General features: G+C 39.2%; 1 protein-coding gene across 1 annotated transcript in view; it reads right to left on the reverse strand.

The window, feature by feature from the left end:
* Positions 1 to 26484, reverse strand: part of MYPN (myopalladin) — a 122389-nt gene that overhangs the window by 65819 nt on the left and 30086 nt on the right. Inside the window, 4 exon segments of the mRNA XM_030570702.1 lie at positions 2221 to 2272; positions 5307 to 5482; positions 17990 to 18072; positions 18074 to 18935. Of these exon segments, the coding sequence (XP_030426562.1) occupies positions 2221 to 2272; positions 5307 to 5482; positions 17990 to 18072; positions 18074 to 18935 (1173 nt within the window).

Below are 26484 nucleotides of genomic sequence, written 5' to 3' on the forward strand. Positions count from 1 at the left end.
AGGGATGCTTTGATGTTTTCAGCACATACCTTGGCCTCCAATGTGGTGACCAGATGGCACCTCTCATTGCGAGCCTGGAAAGGTAATATACAGGCTGAAATCATGTTAGGGGCTTCATAATATTCAGAAAGTTGTTTATGAGGGGAGTAGTTTGACAAAATGATGGTGGAATCCTCTGATAAATTAAAAAAGACCTTACAAAACCCTCTTAACTCCAAATCTGGGAAAAGGAATAGCTGGTCTTATGACGGTCTACATATCCTTTTCATAACTACTTCTCTAAGTACAGAAGGCAAGACTACTGCAAAAGTAAATGGACCAAGGCTAAGTCTGAAAGGGGAGAAACAAATCTTCCTGCAATGCAAATTCCAACACTGGACATAATGCCTCACTAGTTCAGCAGAGTTCCTACATTTTCCTGGAGTTATCCCTAGATAAAGTTCTTTCCCACTGTGAGGACGGAGACACAGAGTCTTGTGGTGAAAGAGGTTCCATGTTTGTTAAAATGCAGACTACTCCTGTCCCTGTTCATTGCCAAAGAATAGCCTCTTGATAGGTGACTGCCAATCAAATTTGATGAAACCTGGCTAGAGGTATCAGCTTGTCCTTTGTCTTTGAGGAACAGGTTTACCCACTCCCCAGACTAGTCTGATAAACACATTTCAGTCATAATTTTAGCTTATGTTCATAATTTTACTTTATAATGAACCCTCACAGGCAGAAGAGGATATAGGTATACCCCTTCCTGGGCAACATTCTAATCAGAGTCCCGTTGAAGGAGGGGCCCACTGAAGTGACTCAGCCACTGATCCAAATGTTGCAACAGCACAGATATATAGTAAATTTCTGAAAGAGTCATCTTCAACAATCTCAGCGCTTCATTACAGTAGTTCAGCTATTGCATCTCCCTAAGGTGCAGAGAGCTTTGTCTAGGATTTGAACATTGTGCTGCTCGATGCCTTAATGCAGGCACCCTTTGAACATATTAAATCAGTTTCATTGTATTACCTGCCTATCAAAATGACCTTTTTGATCGCTATCACTTTGGCAAGAAGGGTGTCAGAGTAGGGAGCTTCATCAGTTGATCTATCCTGCTGCAAGTTTCACAAAGATAAGGTGGTTTTGAAAATGGATCCCATCTTTATTCCAAAAGTAGATTTGATTTTTCATTAAGTAGAAGAGATCTCATTGCCTTCTTTTTGTCCACATCCGTCTCATCCAAAGAAGCAGCTATGGCATTAGCTGAATGTAAGGAGAACTTTAAGTTTTGTCTGAAAAGAACTGCATAAGAAAAACAGCCTTGCTGGTCTTATTTCATTAAAAAAAAAAAAGCACTAAGGCATCAGAATCATCAGTCTCATAGTGGATATGCTGGTGCATTACTGACACATACAGAGTAAAACAATTCAAACCTCCAGTGGGCACCAGAGCTCACTTAGTACAAGTGGTGGTGGCATCATGAGATGAGAAAGGGAGGTCTTTTATGATAAAATGTGTAAAGCTACAACATGTTCATCCTTGTATACATTTACCAAATTTTACCAGATATACAAAGTATTCAGCTGATGCAGGTATTGACTGGCAAGTCTTGCATGCTGCAGATTTCATAGAGTAGGGGAATCCTGTCTCTCAGTGACATTATTTTGTTCCTTCCCTAGGAATTTTGTCACTGTTGAGAAAATCACACGCTGAGGATCTATGGACTTAGCCCTGAGAGAGAATTGGAGAATTTGTGGTTGCTTACCTGACAATTTTTCCCTTCTTTGAAGGGATAGGTCCATGGATCCAGACCTCCTGAAAAAGGGAGATCTTTTAAACTTATGGTTACAGTTCTCTGCAGTAGTTAAATTTTTCTTGTTGAGTATTATTTTTGCAAGGTACTGATGCAGAACGAGAGATTTTTTTTTTGTTTCAGAGTCCAGAGGAGCTAGCTTTGGAAGCATCTTGAAACTGAGGGGGGTCCCTCGAAGGTGAGGGATAGTCTCTTGTCAAGCATCCAGTCAACTTTTGATTCTGTACTTTATGGCTAAAAACAGGTGGTGACCCACACTGAGGATCTGTGCACCTACCACTTTGAAGAAGGGAAACTGCTCACTTAAACAACCACAAATTTCCCCATTTTATATTTTAGAGGTTAAACATATTTTAAAAACTTAATCACACATCTACTTTTTTTTTACAGTGAAATTTTTGGAATATCTTAATGCAAGCAACACTTACTGATCCATTTCTTCTGTGCTAATTTCACCTTCAGATTCAGAAGAGGAGGCACCTATGGAAGGGCAAAAACATTTCACATGGAATCAAAATTTTCAGCAATTTGTCTAGTAAGTACGCAAACTTCCATTATTAGGATTTCTTATATAGACTTTTAAAATTAGGATTATAAAGTTAAAACAAACCAAAAGATTATGTGCAGTAAAAATAAAGTAATGCAGTATACTGAATTAAAAGCAACACTATCCTGAATTAAATGCAACGCTACTAATGATAAATCTTGGGCCAATACAGATTTGAAATGGGATGGATTCAAGTGAGGAAAACATTGTCTAAAGTGAATGTCTGGCTGGATGCCCCACAATTCCTCCTTAAAATGTCACTAATATCTAAATCTTTTGACTGTTCTATGCTCTGTGTCTTCGGAAGTATTGTGTGGTCAAATAAGAGCTTATACTTAGACATTTGGTATTACTATCACAAAAACATCAAGGACCTGTAACCACATCTAGTATTCTTTGGGTTATTGGTTCCTCCTCCAGCCAGTGCCTGTTCAGCACTGTTTTGGTAAGAGGAATCATAGCTCCATTTGCCAGTGGCCTGGTATTCAAGACAATATCTGACTCTGCTTTCCCTATGGTTAGAATCTGTTGTTTTTTTTCTTTGAGGTGCCTAGTAGTGAATGTCTTCACTCAGCAGTGTCTCCTATCCAATTCCAATTGTCTTTTATAAAAGCAGATTGTGGCCCAGATCTGGAGAGGTAGTAAGCACCTGCTGAGTACCCACAACTCCCACTGTTTTAAGTGGGTGTTGCAGGTATTCAGCACTTCTCATGATTTGTACCATCATTGGCAAATTGCAGAAACAGAGAGAGAATATCATTAAGGGATGGTTTGTGATACCTTTATATTGAGTAGTACCTTCCTCAACAAACAGTCTCATTGAGTTTAATGGGAGTAGTCATGGTGTAAGATACTCATTAGCAAGAGTAAGGATCTCACAATTTGGCCCTAAATAGAGTAATATGTTCAAAATACATAGAAAATGGGACTACAGCAGGTTTTGCTAGGTTTGACAATGTAATATTACATTGCCGAGCCAAGTAGAAGGTATATACATATATATCCCATAAACACTCTTACAATTTAAATATTGAATTTTGGAATCAAATAGATACAAGGAAACACTTTACTCCACATAGATATCAAAACATTTATTAAAAAAAATGCCCATTTCAGAGCAATTTAAAAAAATGTAATGATTTACTATTAGCTTTTTCCTAAGTCAGGAGAAGGTTGTCTGGCTGCTTAAATTTGTCTTTTATGGTCATTTGCGTGAAACTCATAAACAATTTAAATTAACAAAAAGTATCTGAAGGTTGCACAGAATTAGATGTTGTTTAAGAACAACCCATGAAAGAACCATAAAATAATGTCATGACAGGATTAGTTGCAAAACTTGCTAGGTCATCAATAAGCCATGCAGGCATTTTATTTGAAGCAGTAAGATAAATAACTGAAAACTTGAAAACTGTCTTTCCATTATATATAAATAAGAGAATACACCCATGGAAATATATGATTACAATTAAAATGACTGAAAAAATTGAATAATGTTGTTATTCTATTACATTTTATGAGACTGAAATATTAAATGAAATTGGGGTAACAAGGCTTAAACTTTGCCTTTGACTCTTAGGACAGAGTTGAGAAAAGCGTTGGGATGAGCCATTAAAAATAAATTAAGCTTATAAGAGTCCTTTGTTAATTCAGGACCTGAATCAACTGAAGAGCAATCATGCTTACAGATGCAACAAAGCGGTTCCTCTTCATTCCCATAAACAATAAAAAGGCTCTAGTTAGGTGACCCTCATTCTATCACAAAGATGTATATCCCAAGGTGAGACATCTTTAACCAATCAGAACTCAATAAAGGGTCACTGTCTGCTTGGTTGCAGGCCTCTCTGTTCTCTCCTGTGCAACCACAAATGTTAAACTGCATTATTTTTGCACAATTTTATTTTGTTTTCCCATTTTTATCCAAAATGGGCTGACAAGACTGAAACCAAGCAAAAGTGTAAATGTCTGAAATAGAAGGTAATTTTGCCTTACATGAGCTACAATACAAGAGTTACCTAGTACTGAGATTTCTTTATTGTCGGTAGTGTTACCAGTTACCAGTGTTTAGCCAGTTAATAGTTTTTGGCACCAACAGCTACTGACCAGTCAGGAGGGGTATAGTGCCAAACTAAGTTAGGTCATATAACTCACAATATTCACCCACTCTTAACAAAAACATAAAATAAAAAAATCCTTCTGCTTAGAGTCTGGAAAGAAAGAAATCAAGATCCTCTGACTTTCTGTTAAAATCTGTGAGGCAGTCCAGCTACTATGATGATGGGTCCAGTGTAAAAACCCAGCTGGGATAGACAGAACCCACTTTTAGCTAAATGAATTGTTTTTGGAACATAAGGATGGAAAATATGAAAGAAAGAGCCTTAAATATGAGAAAACAAATATATTCAGTTTCATTTACAGTACACATTATATACAGGTATATGGATCAAAGTATGTGTTGGACTTGTTTGTAAACAGCTACAGGTTGGGGATAACAGGTGAATCTCAGGCTACATTTTAGTTTTCCATGTTGAAATAATAATTATTGCCTGAACTATCATATTCCTCAAATGTTTGTGCAACAAGTACGAGAAAAACAGACTGATGGAGAATTAGACACATAGGTTGAGTTTTCCTTTTTCTAGAGGAGCTACAGAAAAGAACTATAGGGAGATATCACAATCTCAGCACTTTTAGTCCCTGATCTTACAATGAGATCTGCAAGAGGTCCTGGATCTGAGTTCGTTGCAGGCTCAAGGCTTAGTAAAAATGTGTTTAAAGAGCAATAAGAATGCCTATATAAAAGAACTTTCAGAGAGAAAATGATAAAATGTATTAATAGACTGGAATTGTTGACTTTTCACTAATCAGCTGTGCAACAAACCAGTAAATTTAGTGCTAGTACGTAAAACACACATTTCTATTTTTAAAGATTTATGATCGGTTTCATTTTGCAAAGATTTATAATGTTACCTTCTATGTATATCTCTGCAGAAGTTGAGTCTGTCCCATAGATGTTTGAAGCAAAGCAAGAATAACGTCCGGTGTCTTCTTCAAAAGCTTCAACTATAATCAATGAGTGCAGATCTCCTGACTGGATAATGTGAATGTCTGGTGAGTTTTCAAGCTCCTTTCCTTCACAGTACCACCTGCAAGGCAAGATTACAGTTTATCATAACAAAAACTTGACAACCAGAAGGCAGTTTAACAACAAAACAGATGGCTTATTGTCCTAAGCAGAGACATACCTTAGGCAAATTAAACTGGCAGAGTTGATTGTTTTTGGAACACCTAATTACAACAAATAATAGAGCTACAATCTATACAGTACTTATACCTATTAACATATTAGTTTATTTCAGACAACAATGTGATATTTTTCCAGATACAGGGATCTCACTGATAACTTGATGGGGAAGAGAATAGAGTCCTAATTTGAATTCAGCTTCAGTTTCTCATTACATCATATGAATTACATTAGATTTACTTCAAAAACATTATATGCACAAATGTACATTAATTTTTTGGACATACAGAAAAATCTAATCTCAAATTTATAACACTTTCAAGCATCTCTTGATTAACTCCCATTTCACTAGCTTGTGTATGTAAGTATCTTATCATTCAAATAGCATACCTTTCTGATGTCTGTTATGTGTGGCCTGGGCATTGGAACGATTGACTGGATCACTATACAGTAGTAAAGATTGTTATTCTTCCTTGTTTTTTGTAATTGGTATCCACGTTTCTGGTACATGTGTTTAACAACTTTTTAAGAAGATCAATGCAGTTATGAAAATCCAAGAGGGAGCAGACAAAATGGATTACTCTGTGTGGGCCAAAGGAGGTGGCCTCATCTGCCTTTCCTGCACAGCTAGACCCAACCCATAATGTTCAGATCCAGATCTGAACTCATCCAACGTTTGGGAGTGTTCAGATCTGGTGTTTTAGTTCAGACCCATCTGTACTTGCCTGGTATAAATTCCTGATATAGAAATTTCTCTTAAACTTCATCCCTGTAAAATGTCATGTTTAGCTTGGAGCAAAGTAAAGAAAAGGACTGGAATTTAATCTAACATGACTCCTTACATTGTCATGTGTTGCTGCATGTTTGTGACCACTTGATCATTACATATATAAAGTTAATGTGTATATCCCAAGGAAAAGACGTTTTCTACCACTTGTAAGACATTTCCAAGATAAGTCTTCTCAGGGGCAGATGGCCATTCAGGCTGCTGGACCCTAAATTCTTCTCTGGGTCTTGTTGCTATAATTGCCTTTTAACGCTCATTTAGATGGTGCAGATTACACTGGGCCTGAACCTGAAATCCCAAATCCTATTTCTCATGTGAAAACAGGGATTTCAAAACATTTTGTTAGGCATGTAGAGATATCAAATCTCTTTGCATTTCAAAGAGCCAATGCTGTAGAAGACGCAGGAAAGAAAGGAGCATGTCTAGATTTTGTTTTAAAAGCAGCGCCTCAGAGGGCAGCTCCATGAGTTTGGTGCTGAGATTGCTTATTAGCTCACCCTTAGGCAAACAAGCAGGAGGAGAGAGGAGGCTATCCTGCTGCCCCTTAATGATGTGGAGGGAACAATGGAAGAAGGTAAAAAGCAGCTGGGTTTCACTTCAAAGCAAAACTCAGATTGATGGAGGGTGGCGAGAAGGAAAGGTACTATGGTATATTGAAGTTAGGAATTAAAAGTTCTGGACAAAATGCAGAAGCATCTGTTTTTAGATATTGAACTAAACTAATTCTGAACTATAAACCTTTTGAGGTTTGTCCAGTTTATCCAGCCCAACAATTTCCACATATACGCAATACTGTTTCTTACAAGCAATAGTTGTATTTTCTGTTTTCTGCCATTTTTCTAATTAACTCAAAGAAATAATTAAAACTGGTTGAATAAAGTATTCAGTGGATATTATTCTGTGAATTCTGATTTTTTTTTCAAATACATTTGATTGTCAAATAACATAATTCCCAAAAAATATCCACTCAGTGTGCAGTGGTCGTCAAAAAGCTAACAGAATGCTGGAGGACTGCTGCTCAGGCATCAATGTTCCCTCTAATTTTTTATGTTCATGCGTGACCAGTATGAAGGTGATGTGTCAATAACAAAATTCAGGTAATGAGGGTGGGTCCAAGGGGTTTGGAGTGTGGGAGGGGGTTCAGGGCTGGGGCAGAGGGTTGGGGTGTGGGGGGGAGGGCTCTGGCTGGGGGTGCAGGCTCTGGGGCAGAGCTGGGGATGAGGGGATTGGTGTGTGGGAGGGACTCAGACCTGGGGGGTGGGGCTGAGGGAGTTGGTGTGTGTGAGAGGGCAGTGGGTTGAGGCAGTGAGTTAGGCTGTGGAAGGGGGTACAGGCTCTGGGCTGAGGGTGTGGGCACTGGGGTGGGGCTGAGAGTGCAGGAAGGGGCTCCAGGCTTGGGGGCAGGGCTGAAGGATTTGGTGTGAGGGAGGCAGGGCCGGCTCTTCCATTTTTGCCGCCCCAAGCGCAAAAAAACCAAAAAAAAGCTGCCCAAACTGCTGAAGCCGGGGTGCAGGCTCTGGGGTGGGGTCAGGGATGAGGGGTTTGGGATACATGAGGTGGCTCTGGGTGTGGGGGGGCTTGGGGCTGGGGCAGGGGGTTGGGGCATGGTCTTACCTCGGGTGGCTCCCAGTCAGCGTCACAGTGGGCCTAAGGCAGGCTCCCTGCCTGTCCTGGCTCCGTGCTGCACCCCAGAAGTGGCCAGCACTTCTAGCACCTAGGTGGTGGAGGGGAAGGCAGGAGGCTCCATGTGCTGGTCTTGCTTGCAGGCACCATCCCCGCAGCTCCCTTTGGCCACTATTCCTGGCCAATAGGAGTGCAGAGCTGGTTCCCAGGGCCAGCTGTATTGGTCACTGCTCAGGCGGTCCCTGGGGCCAGCTGCTTGGGGCCACCAGAGCAGTGGCTGGTGTGGCTGACTGTGGGGCTACCCAAGCGGCTGGCTGCAGAGCTGCTCCAGCAGCAACCGGTGTGGCTATCTCCAGGTCTGCCTGAGCCACTGGCCTCAGGGCTGGCTATTGGGAGGCCCTGCAGTCAGCCACACCGGGCACTGCAGAAGTCACGGAGGTCTCAAGAAGTCATGGAAACTCTGACTTCCATGACCACCATGACAGACACGGAGCCCTAATGATAGAGGTCTATATAATCATGAATGGTATGGAAAAAGTGAATAAGGAAGTATCATTTACCCCTTCACATAATAGAAGAGTCTGGGGCACCCAATGAAATTAATAGGCAGCAGGTTTAAAACAAAGGGAAGTACTTCACACTGTGCACAGTCAACTTGTGGAATTCATTGCTGGGGATGGTGTGAAGGCCAAAAGTATAACTGGGTTCAAAAATAATTAGATAAAATAATGGAGAATAGGTCCATCAATGGGTATTAGCTAATATGGTCATGGATGCAAGCCCATGCTCCAGGTGTCCCTAAGCCTTCAAAAGCTGGGACTGGATGACAGTGGATGGATCACTCAAAAGTGCCCTGTTCTGCTCATTCTCTCTGGAGCATCTGACACTGGCCACTGTCAAAAATAGAATACTGAACTAGATGGATCATTGGTCTGACCCAGTATGACCGTTCTTATGTTTTAACTATTCACCCAACTCTAGAAATAATTCAACTAAGTAAAAGCTGTGTACGAGCTACTGAGCACAAGCAAATATTATCAAAGAAATGGCAAGTAAAAATATATTACAGCAAATATAAATTTATTGTAGAAAACCTTAGGAAAGACTTTCAAACAATAAACTATACTGTGCTTGCACAGTGTCTCCTACCACACATCATGAAGGTCAGATCATTAGGAATGTGTTTGTACCTCAGAGCATTAAGAATATGACTAAACAAATACAATTGCTTACAGTTAGCACTTCAGTTGCATTAGCATGTTGGAAGTACTGCATTTCAGATCAGTTTGGGGTATATATCAGACAGTATATGAACTCTGGATCGTCCCTAAAGGATCTTCCAGAGAAAAGAAGGGTAAGCAGCCTATACCACTGAAAGATGTACTCTAACAGAATTATGTGCAGACTGATAAGTGACGCCTGAGGGAGCTCTGTAAAAAACACAGCATGATAGGCATGCAGGAAGAAGTGGAACTTCAATACTTATTACATAACCGAGATACAAACTAGGTACTATTTGTGTCCCGTAAATCATAAAAGCCTAATGTGAGGACAGGGTATATTATTTTGAATAAGACGCAGTATGATCTATACCTGTCCAATTAATTGACTTTGATTGTTCAGTCCTGGAACTTGAAAACTCTATCTCAGGGGTCAGCAACCTTTCAGAAGTGGTGTGCCGAGTCTTCATTTATTCACTCTAATTTAAGGTTTTGCGTGCCGGTAATACATTTAAACATTTTTAGAAGGTCTCTTTCTATAAGTCTATAATATATAGCTAAACTATTGTTATATGTAAAGTAAATAAGGTTTTTCAAATGTTTAAGAAGCTTCATTTAAAATTAAATTAAAATGCAGAGCCCTCTAGACTGGTGGCCAGGACCCGCACAGTGTGAGTGCCACTGAAAATTAGCTCGTGTGCCACCTTTGGCACACATGCCATAGGTTGCCTACCCCTGCTCTATTTATTCTGCAGGGGAGTTCCTGCCCTGTAGAGTGAATCCAATTGCCTACCACACTGACATTCTGTTAGAAAGACACTCCTTTATAACTGAGTAGGATTTCAAGGTTGAATGACTGGATGTATGAGTTTTGTGCCTTTAGGCGTCAGTTTTACCTCCCACTTTCACAAGTTACTAGCCTCTACTGTAACAAGCACTATAAACTGATTTAATTAATAAGTACTTACAAATTTAAAACCACCAATTACAGCTGACAGATATGTAAGCATATATAAAAAAAAGAGACCAGTAACATAATTTTATTGCAACAGACTGAGAACAGGGAGAACTTTGACATATACTCTGTTTTCCCTTCCTAAATTTCTCACAGCTGAAATACAGATTTGCTTATGTGAAATATATTCACATTGTTTTTGTGAAGTTTTGCCACTGAGAAAATGGCAAAATTTTATGCTCACAACCCTGATCTCTTAGTTGGTCATCATGTAGGGGAGCTTTGGATCACATTCTTCTATCCCCTCCAGTCCTACTTTGCTCATTTTCTAGGTCTTCAGCTCTCAGGTGGGCAAAATTAGATGCCCTGGCATGTTTTTTCAGTCAGTGATTTGCCCAGGACAGAACTGTGATCCAATATACTGTACTTCATAGCAACCTCTGATGCTGCCTGTAAGCTTCATGGACCTTGTTAAATATGTATTTCAAAACACTTCATAAACACTCTATTACTGGAAGCCAAATTCAGTAGTGAGGCGCTCAGTCAGAAGTTTAAGAAGTACCATTATCTGCAATCGTTATAAAAGGAGCAGAGACAGTTACACACTTCTTAAAAAGCCAAATGGACTATAGATAATTTCCAAAATGGCAGAAGAGAGAACACTTCAAATTAATATAAAAAGACAAAAGCTGTGCACTGAAAATAAAGAAGCTTCAAAAGAAGCCTCTCTTTTAAAGGACTGATTAGGCAGCCTCGTACTATTGCTATTCTACTGACTACACAGTAAGATTATATGGTTCTTTGCTGTGTGTGCGTGTGTGTGTGTGCGCATGACAAAGCACAGACAAAACAAGACACATTACACTAAATACTTTGATACAAGCAATACTAAAATGAAAGGGCGATATGTGCTCCTGCTGATCAACTTTTTGATTAAAATTGAAAGGTTTTATAATTCTATAGGGTAGAGTGGAATCTATTCTTCATTCCATTGTTTGTCAAGGGTATTTTCATGTAAACTGAATGCATTCTTCTGTTATAGAGCAATACAGATGACAATGTATAACTCAGTTACTGCTGTTCTTTCCTCTGCAGTTACTATTCCTCTCACCCCTTCAAAATGAGCAGCATGAGTTAGTAAACTTCAATTTATGCTTCATAGGCTCAGTTTTCCCATGTAGTATATTTTTAATCACTACTTCCATCTTACTTAAAGTTCATACACTAATTGTTTTGAGATTACAGAAAGAGAAAACAAAAAGATCAAGAGTACAAAATGCCCTTGTAATTTTTATAAATAAAAGGTATGTTTTTACCCTAATAGTCCTCTCCTCACTACCACAAATTGTAAAATAACATTTTAGGAAATGTTTTAGCAGGATTTTACATCCATCATATAAAATGTAAGATTGTGATATAATCCTTATTAATTAACATATTATTCTTATCATTGAAATACTGTAATGAAATGTTAGTTACAAAGGGAGTACTGACATTGAGATACATGGCATGACTAAAGAATCAATACTCTCTGTCACTGACATTTTATTCCTGCCACAAATTGTAGTGATAGTTCCACTACACAAGCCAGATTCACATGAACCCCAACCGGCGTCAAACACTATGGCCAAATTCATCCCTGGCATAACTCCACTGACTTGGATGGAGTTATATCAAAGACAAGTTTGGCCCCATGGCTTAAAGAGATAAAAACTAAGAAATGAATTTTTATTAAACTCTCAGAAATATTTTTCAACCTAATGGTGATTATATGACTTCTAAATATAACTACAAATTAATCAATCACAGATCTATTTTCTTAAACAAAGCAGTGCTCAAATGAACACTTTTTAGCTATCTGTGTGTATGTTAGAGAGTGTTCTCATAGAAATTTCATGACATGCAGCCTGTTTATAGCACTTTAAATCCTCATGACACTTACAGAACGGTTGTGTGTGCCAAATCATGCAATGTGAATCATAAGTAAAATTAACCTAGCAGAGATGAGCCAAACAGTTTAGAAAAAATTTAGACCCCTCTTAGTCTGAGCGGATAAGGAGGGGCCTCCAGGAAGGACATATGTCAGACCTACTACTTTAGCAATTTTTAAAAAAAGAGATGCAGAAGGAAGCATGGAGAGAAGTCCTCACAACCTTTAGCTTCATTAAAAGAATTAGATGGTCCTCACTCCAAATACCTATTGTATATCTGACCTGTAGCTAAAGTAAATGTGACTCACTGTTTCAGAGTTTTTGGGGGGGGGGGCTAAATTGCAATTCAAATTAACTTTTTAAACAATAAATTCTTTGGAGTAGGGTAGTCGTTTTCTGTGTGTTCATGCAATGCCTTGTACAATGGAGCTGCATCTTGAGTGCACTCTAGGTGCTACCTCAACATAAATGTTTAATAATAAACTAAGTGTTTCTCCCTAGCTGTGAACTCAGTTTTGGGGTCAGTATAAACAGATTTTGTGATGTCATTCTTTGATTTCTCCTTTTTTATGGCATTGCATAAAACTGATATAAAATATAAGGGATAAAGTTTGGGTACATTGAAACATCTTTGTAGATAAGCTTAACCAACTTCACCTAGTGATGTGCTTAATTTCTTAAATCTTCCTGAGGCATTTGGTATTGCCTCATTTGCCACCTATGGGCTTATTTACACTACATTTTACACACAACCATCTTTACATTAAGGCCTGGTTGCCTCAAAGGTTTGGATGGGTCCGGATAAGCATCCAAATCAAAACAATCAAATCTTCAGAGGCTCACTTACCATTACTTTAAATCAGTTTCTTGTGCCACCCACCCTTTCTGTCCTTCACTGAGTGATTACCCACTCAGCTAAGTAAGCTGAGCTGAGTAAGGAAATTTTAGGTTTGGGTTTAGAGGGAAATTTACAAATGAATTCTGTTGCCATCAAATAACTCATATTTTATTTGTATACATTTTCTGGGGTAAAAGTTGTCTCCCCGACAGGGCCAGCTCCAGGCCCCAGCCCGCCATGTGCGTGCTTGGGGCGGCATGCCACGAAGAGCGCTCTGCCGGTTGTCGGGACGGCGGCAGGCGGCTCCGGTGGACCTCCCGCAGGCGTCCCTGCGGAGGGTCCACTGGTCCTGCAGCTCCGGTGGAGCATCTGCAGGCATGCCTGCGGGAGGTCCACCAGAGCCGCGGGACCGGCGAGTGGCAGAGCGCCCCCCCCCGCGCAGCGTGCTGCCATGCTTGGGGTGGCGAAATGGCTAGAGCCGGCCCTGCTCCCCGATACCTCACTGTTGCTATAATAACATGTTTTAAGTGTTCTCACCAGAGCTGGTCAAATAGTTTTCTAAAAATTATTGGGCACTTTTGGAGACAAAAATGCCAAGCTTGGTTTGCTACGATTTGTGGAGTTGTATTATTTATTATGAATAGGTGTTCAGACAACTGCTGGGCATTTGTGAAAATATTTGTGAATCCTAAAGTTTGGCAAATTTTAGCACAAATTATTATTTGTCTGAAAATTCATACCGAAGTATGTTATTTACTATTCATTATTCATCCTTTAAAAAGCATTTTCATCAGCCAGTCAAAGCAGAACTATATCATGTATCTTAGCTGTTCCATCACACAATGGAAACAATGAATAGTCAAAGTGAACAGTTTGTGAACAACTCATAGTCTGAAAGTTTGGAGTGTTATCGCTGTGTTGGTCCCAGGATATTAGAGAGATAAGGTGAGTGAGGTAATGTCTTTTATTGGATGAAATTCTGTTGGTGAGAGAGACAAGAGACATAGAGTTCTTCTTCAGGTCTGAAAGCTTGTCTCTTTCACCCATCTTGTCTCTCATAGTCTTAAAGTTATTAATCTAATTATTCAGCAAAAATTGACAAATGACAAATATATTTAAAGAAAATCATAACTGTATGAATAATTCAATAAGCAAGTAAGTGGCTAAATTAACATTGAATCATATCCATAATGAATAGTTAAATCAGCTCTAGTTGTCATAAAATAGACACCTTTCCCTCCCTACATTACTATTTCCGATCAGATCCTTTAGGAAACTTCCAGTGCCCACCCATCAAATCATTCAGGCAGTCCCAGGTATGAGAGGTTCAGTTCAAGACTCCAGCCTCTAATATGATTAGGAGATTTTATCACAAATCTCTGACTTCTTCCACCTTGCCATTGAGTCAAAAGAACTAGACTCTGTCTGATTTCTTGCTACTATTGAACATTTGGTAGCAGTTATTCCTATTAATCCATCTGGCGCTGATGGAAATTCTTTGCACCCATCTCTGTGCAGTACTGAAACTCATTGATTTAGAAGCACTGAAATCATGATAACATTTTGGATTTAAATTACTTGTTTAGAAAAGTGCTTGCTCAGTAGTAGTAATGACAGGCTAACGTGAAAAGTAAATCAATAATACCAAAACCCACATTGCAATCCCAATATCTGCTAAAAGTTAATTGACATTTACCTCAGATAGTAGCTACAAAAAGTAAATGCACTCTCAAATGCCCAGATGCATGTTCTTGGAAAAAGAAGGATCATATCATTTACTTTGAAGCCCAGAAAAAACATTAATCAAATTTGTAGCCGCAGACAACCCATGATACTATGTTCCTTTTAGGCATTCTTCTCTAGGACATGTATTCCACCACTTTGTGTGCAGAAGGCTAGTACATTCTGTCAAGATGGCTGATACCAGCAATGTGAACTGAATGTCAAATGATAAGGTTAGCTTCTGTTTTTTCTTAATACCATCTTAACACAGGTTTGTGAATCAGAAAAAGAACCTGTTTAAACAACATTTTGTGTTGACAGTCGTTCTTTTTTGAAGTGAGTAGAGTTATTCAGATTTAAACCAGTGTAAATAAGGGCAGAATAACTCAGATCAAACCAACATGATGGAACTAAGTATTTCTAAACTTGGCATTTCCAAATCAAAACTTCCTTCAATGCAAATGCATTCAAATTTGGTATTTGGATTCAGGCATTATAGGTTCAAGGCAATAGCTTGTATCCAAACCTCAGACTAGAGGTTTTAGTTTGAACCATCTCTAATACATGCTTTTTGAAATAGTCTTTGTAGGGGTATATTTAAGACCCAGGTTGTACTATAGAAACAAATTACCTTTCTGCCACGCAAATACTCCATCAGAAGCCATGCTGTCACATCCAACATGACAATCCATGTCCTCATTCCTCAGGCTCCCTTCCACTGGTCAGTGGGAGGACTAATGTGAGTTAGTACTGACTCACTCCCATATTAACTCGTGCCAGAATGTCCTACAGGCCTAGGAGTGTGTGTGTGCGTGTGTGTGTGCGCGTGTGTTGGGGGGGGCAGGGGCAGTGAATTATGATTTGGAGAGAAGCCATTGCCCTTCTCCAACTCCAGACTATTAAAGCAATTGAGCATTCAGAGAGAGGCTTCTGCAAGGTTAGGGGAAGGGACAAGCATTCCATGAACGCCGCATTAAGCTTTGCTTCATGAACTGCTGATAAATTCCTGCTTTTCAGAGGCTGTTGCCTTTTTTGTATCTGTCTTTCTTGGCTATAAGAATGTAGCTGTCTTCTCCTTGCATAACTTCACAGCCATTACACTAACCAACCACACACCTTCTCAAAAAGTGCTACCCTCAAAGTAGGCTGATCTCCAATACTTTTTCTAATCCAAGGTCTTAACACATTTCAGCATCTACAGGCAACAAGATGCCTCTTTATTGTCTTTGACAGCTCTATACACCATGCCAAAGATACCTAATATTTTTAGTGAATACTGTTTGCTCAAGTCCCCATAGCTCATTGGAAGTTGATCTAAAAGTAAATTATTTACTGATTTTATTTTTCCTGGAACCAATGACTATGAGTGAGTCAGGATCATTGTATATGGAAATGTATAATATAGACAGTTGCAATCATGTGGCACAAAATACTACATAATGCTCTCATTAGTTCTCACAAATTATAATCTTGGCTAGGTTTGAACCTGGAAGATAGAAAATATTCTTGGTTTTCTGGATAGATTTTCCTTCCACACATGCCCAGTGTTTATTACTGCCCATTTGCAGGAGTAATGAAATGTGGGATTTACAGGCCAAAAGCTGCATTATGCCTTAACAACAACTATTAACACAAAACCAGATAACCCTTTGCAAGCAGCAGGTCTTCCCAGTCTGCTTTTTAACACACTGTAAACTCACACACATACACACAGTACAAACTTAGCCTCTTCCTAGTGTTTACTGTTATTTGTTAGTTTAGTAACAGAATTTTCTACTGAGCCTAAGCTTTCTCCTGAGCTTGGATGCTCCTGCATTGTTGTATTTTCTTTGAGATTACTCTATCCCTGCCCCTAATTCCACCTGCTTCAGGGAGATGTTCAAACCTTTTATGATCTGGGTTAGATCTCATAGGACCCACTTGGTCCGGCTCCCAGTGTGAGTCAGTGTGGATCTTGTGGAATTTTTTAAAATGTATTATGGGGAAGATCCTTCAAGGCAAAGTACCTGAACAAGTCAGCCTTGGAGTCTTTGGAATCTGAGAAGTTAGAGATTTCTTCAAAGTAGGGAATTTGTATCTAGGACTTGGCAATGTTTCCCCTCTAGTCTCTTCAGGAAAAGCAACTCCCTTAGACTACTATCTTCTTTCATCCTCTTTCTCTTCTACCAGACAAAGAGCTGAATTCAGTTTGGCATTTGTGATGATGGAGTCTGAACAAGAGGAGTACAAAGAAAGGCCTCAGAGGAAACTGTTAATTTGAGCAGTGAGTTTGGGCAGGAAACATACTGGAACGCACATTGCTATGCATTAAGATGCTTCCCTTTGATTTCAGCCTAGAAACAATATACACCTACCTCTTCTGTTAACAACAATCAGATCCTTCAGAGGAAGGGTTGAATTCTCCTTTCAGTTACTGTGATGCATCCTCATTGCAGTCATTGGGGTAGCACCCAGGTGACTGAGAACATTTAGTCTATGGGCTATCTTTAAACAAGTTTAGGTTGAGCAACATCAATAAAATCTGATAATTTGAAGGTAAAAGTGAGAATTTCAAGAAACTTATTTCCCAATCTGTGTCCCTGGCATACAATGTTTAGCACTTTTATAGTGCCTTTCATCACCAAAGATCTTTACAAACATTACCTAATTAATCCTTGAAATTCTCCTGAGATGTAGGCAGAAACTGTACCACATAGTTTAGCTGTTCAACCGCATGAGTAACATATAGTGATTAGTTAAAGCATTTCACAGTTGAAGACACTAAGGCAAAGTGACTTTCCCAAGGCTACAGAGGGAATCCTTGTCAGACCCTGTATTAGCATTAAGGAGTTCCTGGCTCTGAGTGTAATAACTAAAGAGGGGATTTTTAATCTCTCATCATTTATATTTTTACATTTATTAGTGAAAATCTCTTGGTCATACAATCCTGTACTTACTCAACCCAAATGCATTCAAACTATAGCAACAAGAATCATGCACATAGCTATATTCAGCTGGTTCCATTGTGATTAATCACTCAGTTCCCATAAAAAGAACAAATCTTTCTCAGAAAGGAGATAACACATTTTCTAATTACAGAGGTGTAGCTCTTAACAGGTATCTCCTCTACAATTCAGAGAAAAAGCATGCCCCCTAAATGTCTTAAGTTTAAACAGCAACAACCCTCTGGATGATTTAAAGAAAGCAATTGTTTTTCCTAATTAATTTTAATAACCAAGATCAAAGAATTTCTGCTACAAACTTCTAAAATGTATACATAAAACCAACTTAGAAGTGTAACACATCCACCTGCCATTACAGAAATGCAAAATGGCAAAAGTTGAATATGTTTACCTGACTTCAGGTGCTGGAATTCCTACCACAATGCAGTCCAACTGCACTTTGGTTCCTTCAGGAACTTCTCTGCTTTTCAGTTTTTTGTGTAAAGTGTGGTGGCTGTCCGATAGGCTCCTCAAAATATAAAGATGTGGGTGCTGCCTCTGTTGTTAATTCTGTACTTTCTAATTGATTTATACCTTCCAAGTTTGCCTCCTGTCGAACATTTGTTTTTTCAAGTATATGCTCTGCTTTATTATCCAAGTCTTGAGGTACTGGAATAGAAGGTCGTTCTCTCTTTTCTGACAGCTTTGGGAAACTAGGGCTACCTTCTTGAGCAGCCTTATTTTTAGATTCAAGTTTGTTCCTGTAGTTTTTGCATGTTTTAGGTCTTATTCTTTTAGAATTGTGTGCTTTGAAAAGTGAAGAAAGCTCCTCAATAAAATCTGCTGCCTTGTTTAGGAATTCCTTTTTGGATTCTGCTTCAGAACCAAACTGTTGTTTCTTTAGATCCTGAGTGCTCTCTTTGGAACCTTTTGTTTCTGTGACATGATCCAGGCAAAAGTTTGAATGGAGACCATTGTCTGAAGTTGGCAAAGCTGTGGACTGGGCCACTTGTTTGTTTGAAACTGTTTTTCCGCAGTTTTTCACTTGATCAGAGCTATAATGTACATGTGTCTGTTGCTCATCCTGTTTTTCAGGTGGATCTTGATCAATTGCTTGTCTTGCCAGATTTACACTTTCATCTAATTCTTCTTGGCTCAAAAAGGCAGAGAGATCTGGAAGGTCATCTTGGCCAGCTACTTCCTCTGAAGCCCCAGAAGTACTGCCATAATGGAAAGTATGTGGAGATGCTTCTGATCTACTTCTTTCACTGTTCCCTGGATGTCTGGTTTCAGCTAAATAACTGTCTCTCAGAAGTTGAGATATTGAAGTGGAAGATTGTAAACTGTTGTCTTGCATGCTGTCAACAAAAAGGACAAATAGGACCACACCATATCAATAGTAAATTAGTTGCCAGCACAGAATTATAGGCGTCTGAAAAGGAGAACACAAAGTTTTAAAATTGTACTTCTGTTCTGAATTTTTCTTGTAAAAATGGCCTCTTTTTATTAAATAGACCTGTTCTTGTTTATATTCAGAGTCAGATCTGCTGACTTTACCTAAAATAAGTTTTTATTACTTTTGACTCCTATTAGACTTGCAGAGCTATTCTGTTCCAGGTAATAAGTCAAACAAATTGTTAACTAATTTCCAGTTGCAAAGCCTTTATGATTGACTATGTGTGAGCCAGCAAGAACCCACTTTGACTTTTAGATTTGGTGTTGAATTTATAGGACTGACAATTAGGAGAAAAACAAACAAACATACAAACAGCTTTACGGTACTTTTAAACTGAGCAAATTTGGTTTGAAATCACTGGAAGTCAATAAGTATATAACCCCACAAAAACAAATTTTGGGGTTAAAAACACTCTACTGGCAATTTTTCATTAAAAACTCATAGAAAATAATATATTAAGTACATAAGAATGGCCACACCAGGTCAGACCAATGGTCCATCTAGCCCAATATTCTGTCTCTAACAGTGACCAGTGCCAGATATTTCAGAGGGTATGAACAGAACGGGGTAATTTTGAGTGATCCATCCTCATCATCCAGTCCCAGCTTCTGACAGTTGGAGGCTTAGGGACATCCTGGTGAATAGGGTTGTGTCTGAACATCTTGGCTAATAGCCATTGATGGACCTATCCTCCATGAACTTATTTAATTCTTTTTGAAACCCAGTTATATTTTAGGCCTTCACAATTTCCCATGGCAATGAGTTCCACAAGCAGACTGTGCGTTGTGTGAGAAGTACTTCCCTTTGCTTGCTTTAAACCTGCTGCCTACTAATTTTATTGGGTGACCCCTAGTTCTTGTGTTATGTGAGTGGGTAAATAACACTTCCCTATACATTTTCTCCGTACCATACATGATTTTATAGACCATTATCATATCTCCAATTACTCATCTCTTTTCTAAGATGAACAGTCCAAGTCTCTTTAATCTTTCCACATATGGAACCTATTCCATGCCCCAAATTATTTTTGTTGCTCTTCTTTGTACTTTTCCAATTCTAATATATCTCTTTTGAGATGGGCTGACCAGAATTGCACTCAGTATTCAAGGTGTTGGAATACCATGTATTTATAAAGTGGAATTATGATATTTTCTGTTTTATTATCTATCCCTTTGCCAATGGTTCTTAACATTCTGTTAACTTTTTTGACTGTTGTTGCACATTGAATGAATCAGGGAACTATCCACAATGCCTCCAAGATCTCTTTCTTGAGTGGTAACAACTACGGAATATACTTGTTCATAAGCCAAATTTTTTTAGTAAAAAAGGGAAGCACCAGAGAAGGGGGTCAGCTTATGAACAGGTATAGAGAGGAAGAGGTGGGACATAGTTCCTTCCCCCAACAGAGGGAGCAAGGAGAGGCAGCATATCCAGCAGAGCCAGAAGGGAAGAGGCAGGGTTAGAGTCTCTCCACTTCTGGTCATGCTGCTCTCCCCCCCAGCCTCCAAAGCAGCTGCAGCTCCGGGGCTGGCAGGCTGTGGCTGCACTGCCTGGCCCACCAGAGCATGCTGCAGCCATGCCGCCCAGCCTGCCAGAGCAGCTCCAGCCAGGCCAGAGACATCCTCCCCTGGCCCTCCCCAGATAAGGTGGGAAGGGATGGGATGGAGAGAGTGGGGTCCTGGGTTAGGGTAGGGTCATGTGGAGGGTGGTCACTGGGGTTACTCCCCTGACTCCCAGCTTCTCACCCCGCAAAAAAAAAATTCCCAACCGTCAGGTTAAGCAGCTGGCTCCAGGACACTTTGTTTACTTAGGTTTACCTCCGTGCTTGCGGACGCTTGAGGTAAACAAACCATCTTGGCCCACCAGCAGCTTATCCTGATGGCCCGGGAGCCAAAGTTTGCTGACCTCTGAATTATAGGGTCATCTTATGAATGGGTTATAAAATTTTCCATTTTTACTTATCCATCTTGTAGGGGTCGGCTTATAAATGAATCGGCTTATGATCAAGGATAGACGGTAATTTATCCCCCATCATTTAGTATGTATAGTTAGGATTATATTTTCCAATCTGCATTACTTTGCACTTATCAAAACTAAATTTCATCTGCCATTTTGTTACCAAGTTTAATGTAATTCTGCAGTCAGCTTTGGCATTAACTATTTTGAGTAATTTTGTATTGTCTGCAAATTTTTCCTGCTCACTGTTCATGCCCAGTTACAGATCATTTATGAATATGTTGAACAGGACAGGTCTCCATACAGACCCTTGGGGGACCTTGCTATTTAGATCTCTAAATTTATTCCTACTAGGGCTGTCTATTAATTGCAGTTAACTCACGAGATTAACTAAAAAAAAACATGATTAAAAAAATTAATCACTATTAATCACAGTTTTAATGGCACTGTTAAACAATAGCATACCAATTGAAATTTATCAGATATTTTGGATGTTTTTCTACATTTTCAAATATATTGATTTCAGTTACAATACAGAATACAAAGTGTACAATACTCACTTTGTATTATTTTTATTATAAATATTTGCACTGTAAAAATGATAAAGAAATAGTGTTTTTCAATATACCTCATATAAGTACCATAGTGTAATCTCATTATTATGAAAGTGCAACTTACAAATGTAGATTTTTTTTGTTACATAACTGCACTCAGAAATAAAACAATGTAAAACTTTAGAGTCTACAAGTCCACTCAGTCCTACTTCGTGTTCAGCCAATCACTAAGAGAAACAAGTTTGTTTACATTTATGGGAGATAATGCTTCCCATTTCTTATTTACAACGTCACCTGAAAGTGAGAACAGATGTTCACATGGGACATTTGTAGCTGGTCTGGGGTTCTGTCTGCTGGCTCCTGCCAGCCAGGGTCCCAGTCACTGGCCCCGCTCAGCACCCTGGAGTTCCATTCACTCATGCTGGCAGTGGGCCGAGCGGGGCTGGCAACCGAAACCCTGGCTGGCAAGGGGCCGGTGGCCGGAACTCCAGACTGTCAGCGGGCTGTGAACAGAACCCCAGACAGGCAGGGGGCTGAGTGGCTCAGCTCGCTGCCAGTCTGAGGTTCCATCCTCCGGCTCCTGCTCTGCCAGCCCTGCTCAGCCTGCTGCTGGCCGGGGCTTCCGTTCACCAGGGCAGCAGCAGGCTGAGCGGGGCCAGCAGCTGTGACCCTGGCTGAAAAGGGGCCAGCGGCTGGAATTTCAGACTGTCAGCGGGCTGAGTGGGGTCGGTGGACAGAACCCTAGACCGGCAGTGGGCTGAACACGGCCGGTGGCCGGGACTCCGGTTGGCAGCAGTGTGCCAGTAAAAATAGGCTTGTGTGCTGCCTTTGGCATGCATGCCACAGGTTGCTGACCCCTGGACTAGTCCCTACTCCTTACCATAGAGCTGGCTGGGCATGGGGAGGAAAGCATGTTGCCTGTTTCCATTTGAGGCTGTTGGAGACACAATCCCTTACAGAGTGTCTCTGGAGTGGGGCAGCTTCATATCACTCCATTTAAGGCTGATGCTAAATGTTACAGTCTATCTCTTTGTGGTTTTATACATGGGAATGGTGTGATATTTTACATGAATTGTACAAGTGTAACTAACAGCAGTATTTGTCCCACTGATTTGCCTGGACAAGTTTGTTATACTGAAAAGTTCATTATCTTTAACCACAATGTCACTCCATTTCTATGCTCTCTGTAAAACTAAATGCATTGTCCATCGAGACCTGAAGAGGAAGGATGCATTCCTGTAGAAATATGAGCATAATGGATGGTCACATGGAGAGATACAAGTTGAAAAATGACTTGATGAGACCAAACCCTGTCATCTCCTACAGCGAAATAAAGGTAAATGCTTCATAAATTGATTGGATGGAGAAGATATATGGAATCATCTAATGCTGGGTAGTCAAGATTTCATTTATATAGATCTACTGGGATTACAAATTTCTCATTTCAGTGTGATGTCTGTTCCCATGGTCCTCATTAATCATCACGCATTTTTTCTGCACCTAGACAAAACAAACAAACAGTTGTGTTTCTGTGTGTATCTTCTGAATTTTTGAGCTGGGACTTGTGTTTTTCCTTTGGATTCTTCATACAAAACATTGAAACACAAATAAAATGATCTCTAATTCCCTGAAGAAGTAAAATTCTGATGTCTGTTAGGTCACTTAAGCCAGTCATAAGGAGGAACGTTTGGTTTAGCAAAAGTAGTTGGAGAATGTACATTAGCAAAAGAGTACAATAAATAGGCATCTTTCAATAACAAAAAAAGGAGCATTAGTTTGAAAATATAGAATAGCAGATATAATATTTTGGTCATGCAACTGCTTTAGGAAGATCTGTAATAAAAATAAAAAAAACCTGAAACATTAAAATACCAAGGGCTAGTTTTTGACTAGCCATAACATAGTCACATAGGGGAGTGCAAAGTGTCTCCCCTCTCATGTGGCCAGACTAGGGCTGCTTGCCTGATAGCTCAGACCTCAGATACTGGAGGAGAGCTGAGGCTCTGTACCTAACACTGACCACTGTAAGCTTGTGGGCAGGAAATAAGCAAAATGAAGACTCCACCCAGCTACGTGCCAGCCAGCAAATCTGGTCAGGTGTGAGATAGGAAAACAAACAGTACTCCAGAAAGGAGATGAGTTAACTTACTTCGTCTTACCCATCAGAGCAGGAGCAGAGCATAGAGTTCCTCCTAGGATGGTGCATCTAGGCATATCTTCATACTTAGGCTGAACATAAAAATTCAGTCTAATCCTAGTTATGCTTATATTTTTCTTTAGAGATCATTCAGGGTCAAATTGTTGTATCTAACTCTATTTTCTATTTTCAGTTTGCCTAGAAGATAATTATTTTGTTCTATTTTTAGTAAGGTAGAAGTTGGCTGCTAGTCAAACATCACACTTTGAGACAGCATTTGGTTATCTAAAATCAGAAATATTGTGAATAATATGATAGCTAGAGTCAAATGAAAAAATGCTGAGTTTCACCAAGGACTTGCTTTGAGAAAATCAAACAATCAAATTACAAATAAGCCTTGAGAGATGTGCAATTTATTTTTTTTATTAAAAGAAGTTCTACTCTTCTATACTCCACAGAGCAAAGTGATAAAGAAGTACATCTGGGTAAGCTAAAGCTGTCTAGATTTCAAAACTAGAAGAGAACAACCCAATCTCTATTGAGGTCCAACACACAATCTAGCAAGATCCCTGGGTTGGAGAATGATAGAACTGAATTTAATTTATTTACGAAAATATCTATACATCTCTTACATAGTTTCTTTCCAGTAATCTAAAACATATTACCAGAGCAATGACTACAATGTTAAAGGCTTGATTAAAAATTAGTCTTCGTTTTTATATTGCAGTGGTAGGTACTACAGAAGAATCTGAACTGCAAAGTATCCAGATTTGGATCCAGTCTTTAACATCTCCTTTCTGACTCAGATTTCAGGATTTTGGTTTGGCCTGGTTATGTCTTGGGGATTTCCCCTTCATTTTTCTCATCAGAACGTTGGAACAGCCAAAGAAGAGTTTGCCCCATATAATCTATTCCATGCTTCACGGTGAACTCAATGCACAGCGGGATAGAAGTTTGGGAGTTTAGTCAGTGATGTGTGAGATACCCATACAGTGATGATGTGATCAATAAAGCTTATACAGAATTATGGATATCTCTGTTAAGACTCTGTGACTTGACACCCCCTCATCCCCAGTAAAATGCTACTCAACAGAGACAATCTCTAGCAGGGACACAATAGACTAGATTTTCTCAGATAAATCAAAGCAGCAAAACCTTAGTCAAATTTTGTAGTGGAGATTGGAAAAGTTTTAGTAAACCAAAAGTCAACAGGAGAAATTGTGAAGCTACTTCTAAATAGCTTGTTCGTGATATTTAGGATGGTAAATGGGGAGATAAAACCTGATTGTCTCCACTGACGCAAGGACAGAGTCTAGCAACATTGACTATACATGTTTCTTCTGTCCACCATGCTAATTTGGGTTAAATTAACTGGATAAACACTAAGTTCCAAAAAGCCTACATTTTTGCCAATGTTCTGTTGCTAGCCAAGTGTTCTTTAGGGTACGATATACCATAATGCTCGAATTGGCTTCCACAACTCGATTTTGGCAATGGCTTGACCTAAATGTTGTATGTTGAAAGCAAGGGGATTCCTAAATGACAGGAGTTTGTCCCATGAGACTGTTGTGTACCAATTCATTTTATATACTATGGAGTCACTTAAATTCACTCACTTGTCACTGAAAGAATCCTGAGTCTTGTTGAGATAAATTATAGTGAAATCTTAGCAAACAGAGAGAATTCTTGGACACATTGGACACAAGTCAGCTCCTGTGTTTGGCTAGGAAAAAGCTGAATGTCTGATGTTACAAGCTATCTAATAATAAAGTGGTAATCTGGAAGTGAATCATTCAAACACCTTCTTCGGCACTCAGTCTGATTTTAAAATGAGAAGATTTAGTCAACACATATCATTCCTGCCTGCCACTTCTAACTCCCATTAATAGAATATGAAAGAAACTGAGGTTTAAAATCTCGAGCCACAGAATAACTAGCAAAAACTAGTTTGACTTTTTTCTTGCATATTCAAATTTGTGGGTCAGATGCTTAGAGGTTGAGATGGTATTGCGCTGTTCATGTCACACAAGCTGAGGACTTGTCCCTGTATTTCTACTGCTTCTGGTTAAAAATTAAAAGTTTAAATCATTAGTGATATTAGACTATATCCATCTCCATTTAATTTAATTGAACCTAAGTCATCCCTACCCAATTTATAAAATGTAACATTAACCAAACACAAAAACTTCAACAGTAAACAATTAAATTAGTTTTTAATAATTAAAATGATACATAGGGAATTAAAAAACAAGCACAGAGATGACACATGTTATCTCTCAGATATCTAAAGATCACAATCGCATTCCCACATGCTGTGGGAATTGTCACATAACAGTTGTCCTTGTTTCTGTTTCCTGTTACTGCCTGTTGATATGTTAGACAGACTTTGAGACTCCAGACTCATGAAAGGTTAGGCTGGAGCTGGGGAGTTAAGTCAGCTGTGTTCTGTGTTCCTAAGGCTTTTTTTTAAAAAAAATTATGATCTACTTACAAGAAAATGGTATATCACTCAGTTTTAGATACAAGTAGTAGTTTTTAATCCAGTTCCCACACCAATTGCAGTTAACCAAGTAACAGAAATCGCATTTCAAAATACTGCCATGAAAACAAAGAAAAATAAAGGGAGCTTCCCAGTTGTCAGAGAAAGCAACAGCCTCTGATGGGAAAGATAGCTATAATAATAAATAGGTTAAAATGCAAGTCAGTCTATCGCTTCAGATATATTTTTCTAGATAATTTACTTTTCAACATTCACATTTTAATATGCCCCCTGCTTTGTTTAATCTATAATACATTTTAGAATC

The sequence above is a fragment of the Gopherus evgoodei genome, chromosome 7 (assembly GCF_007399415.2).
Source record: "Gopherus evgoodei ecotype Sinaloan lineage chromosome 7, rGopEvg1_v1.p, whole genome shotgun sequence".
In the NCBI taxonomy this organism is placed as follows: domain Eukaryota; kingdom Metazoa; phylum Chordata; order Testudines; family Testudinidae; genus Gopherus; species Gopherus evgoodei.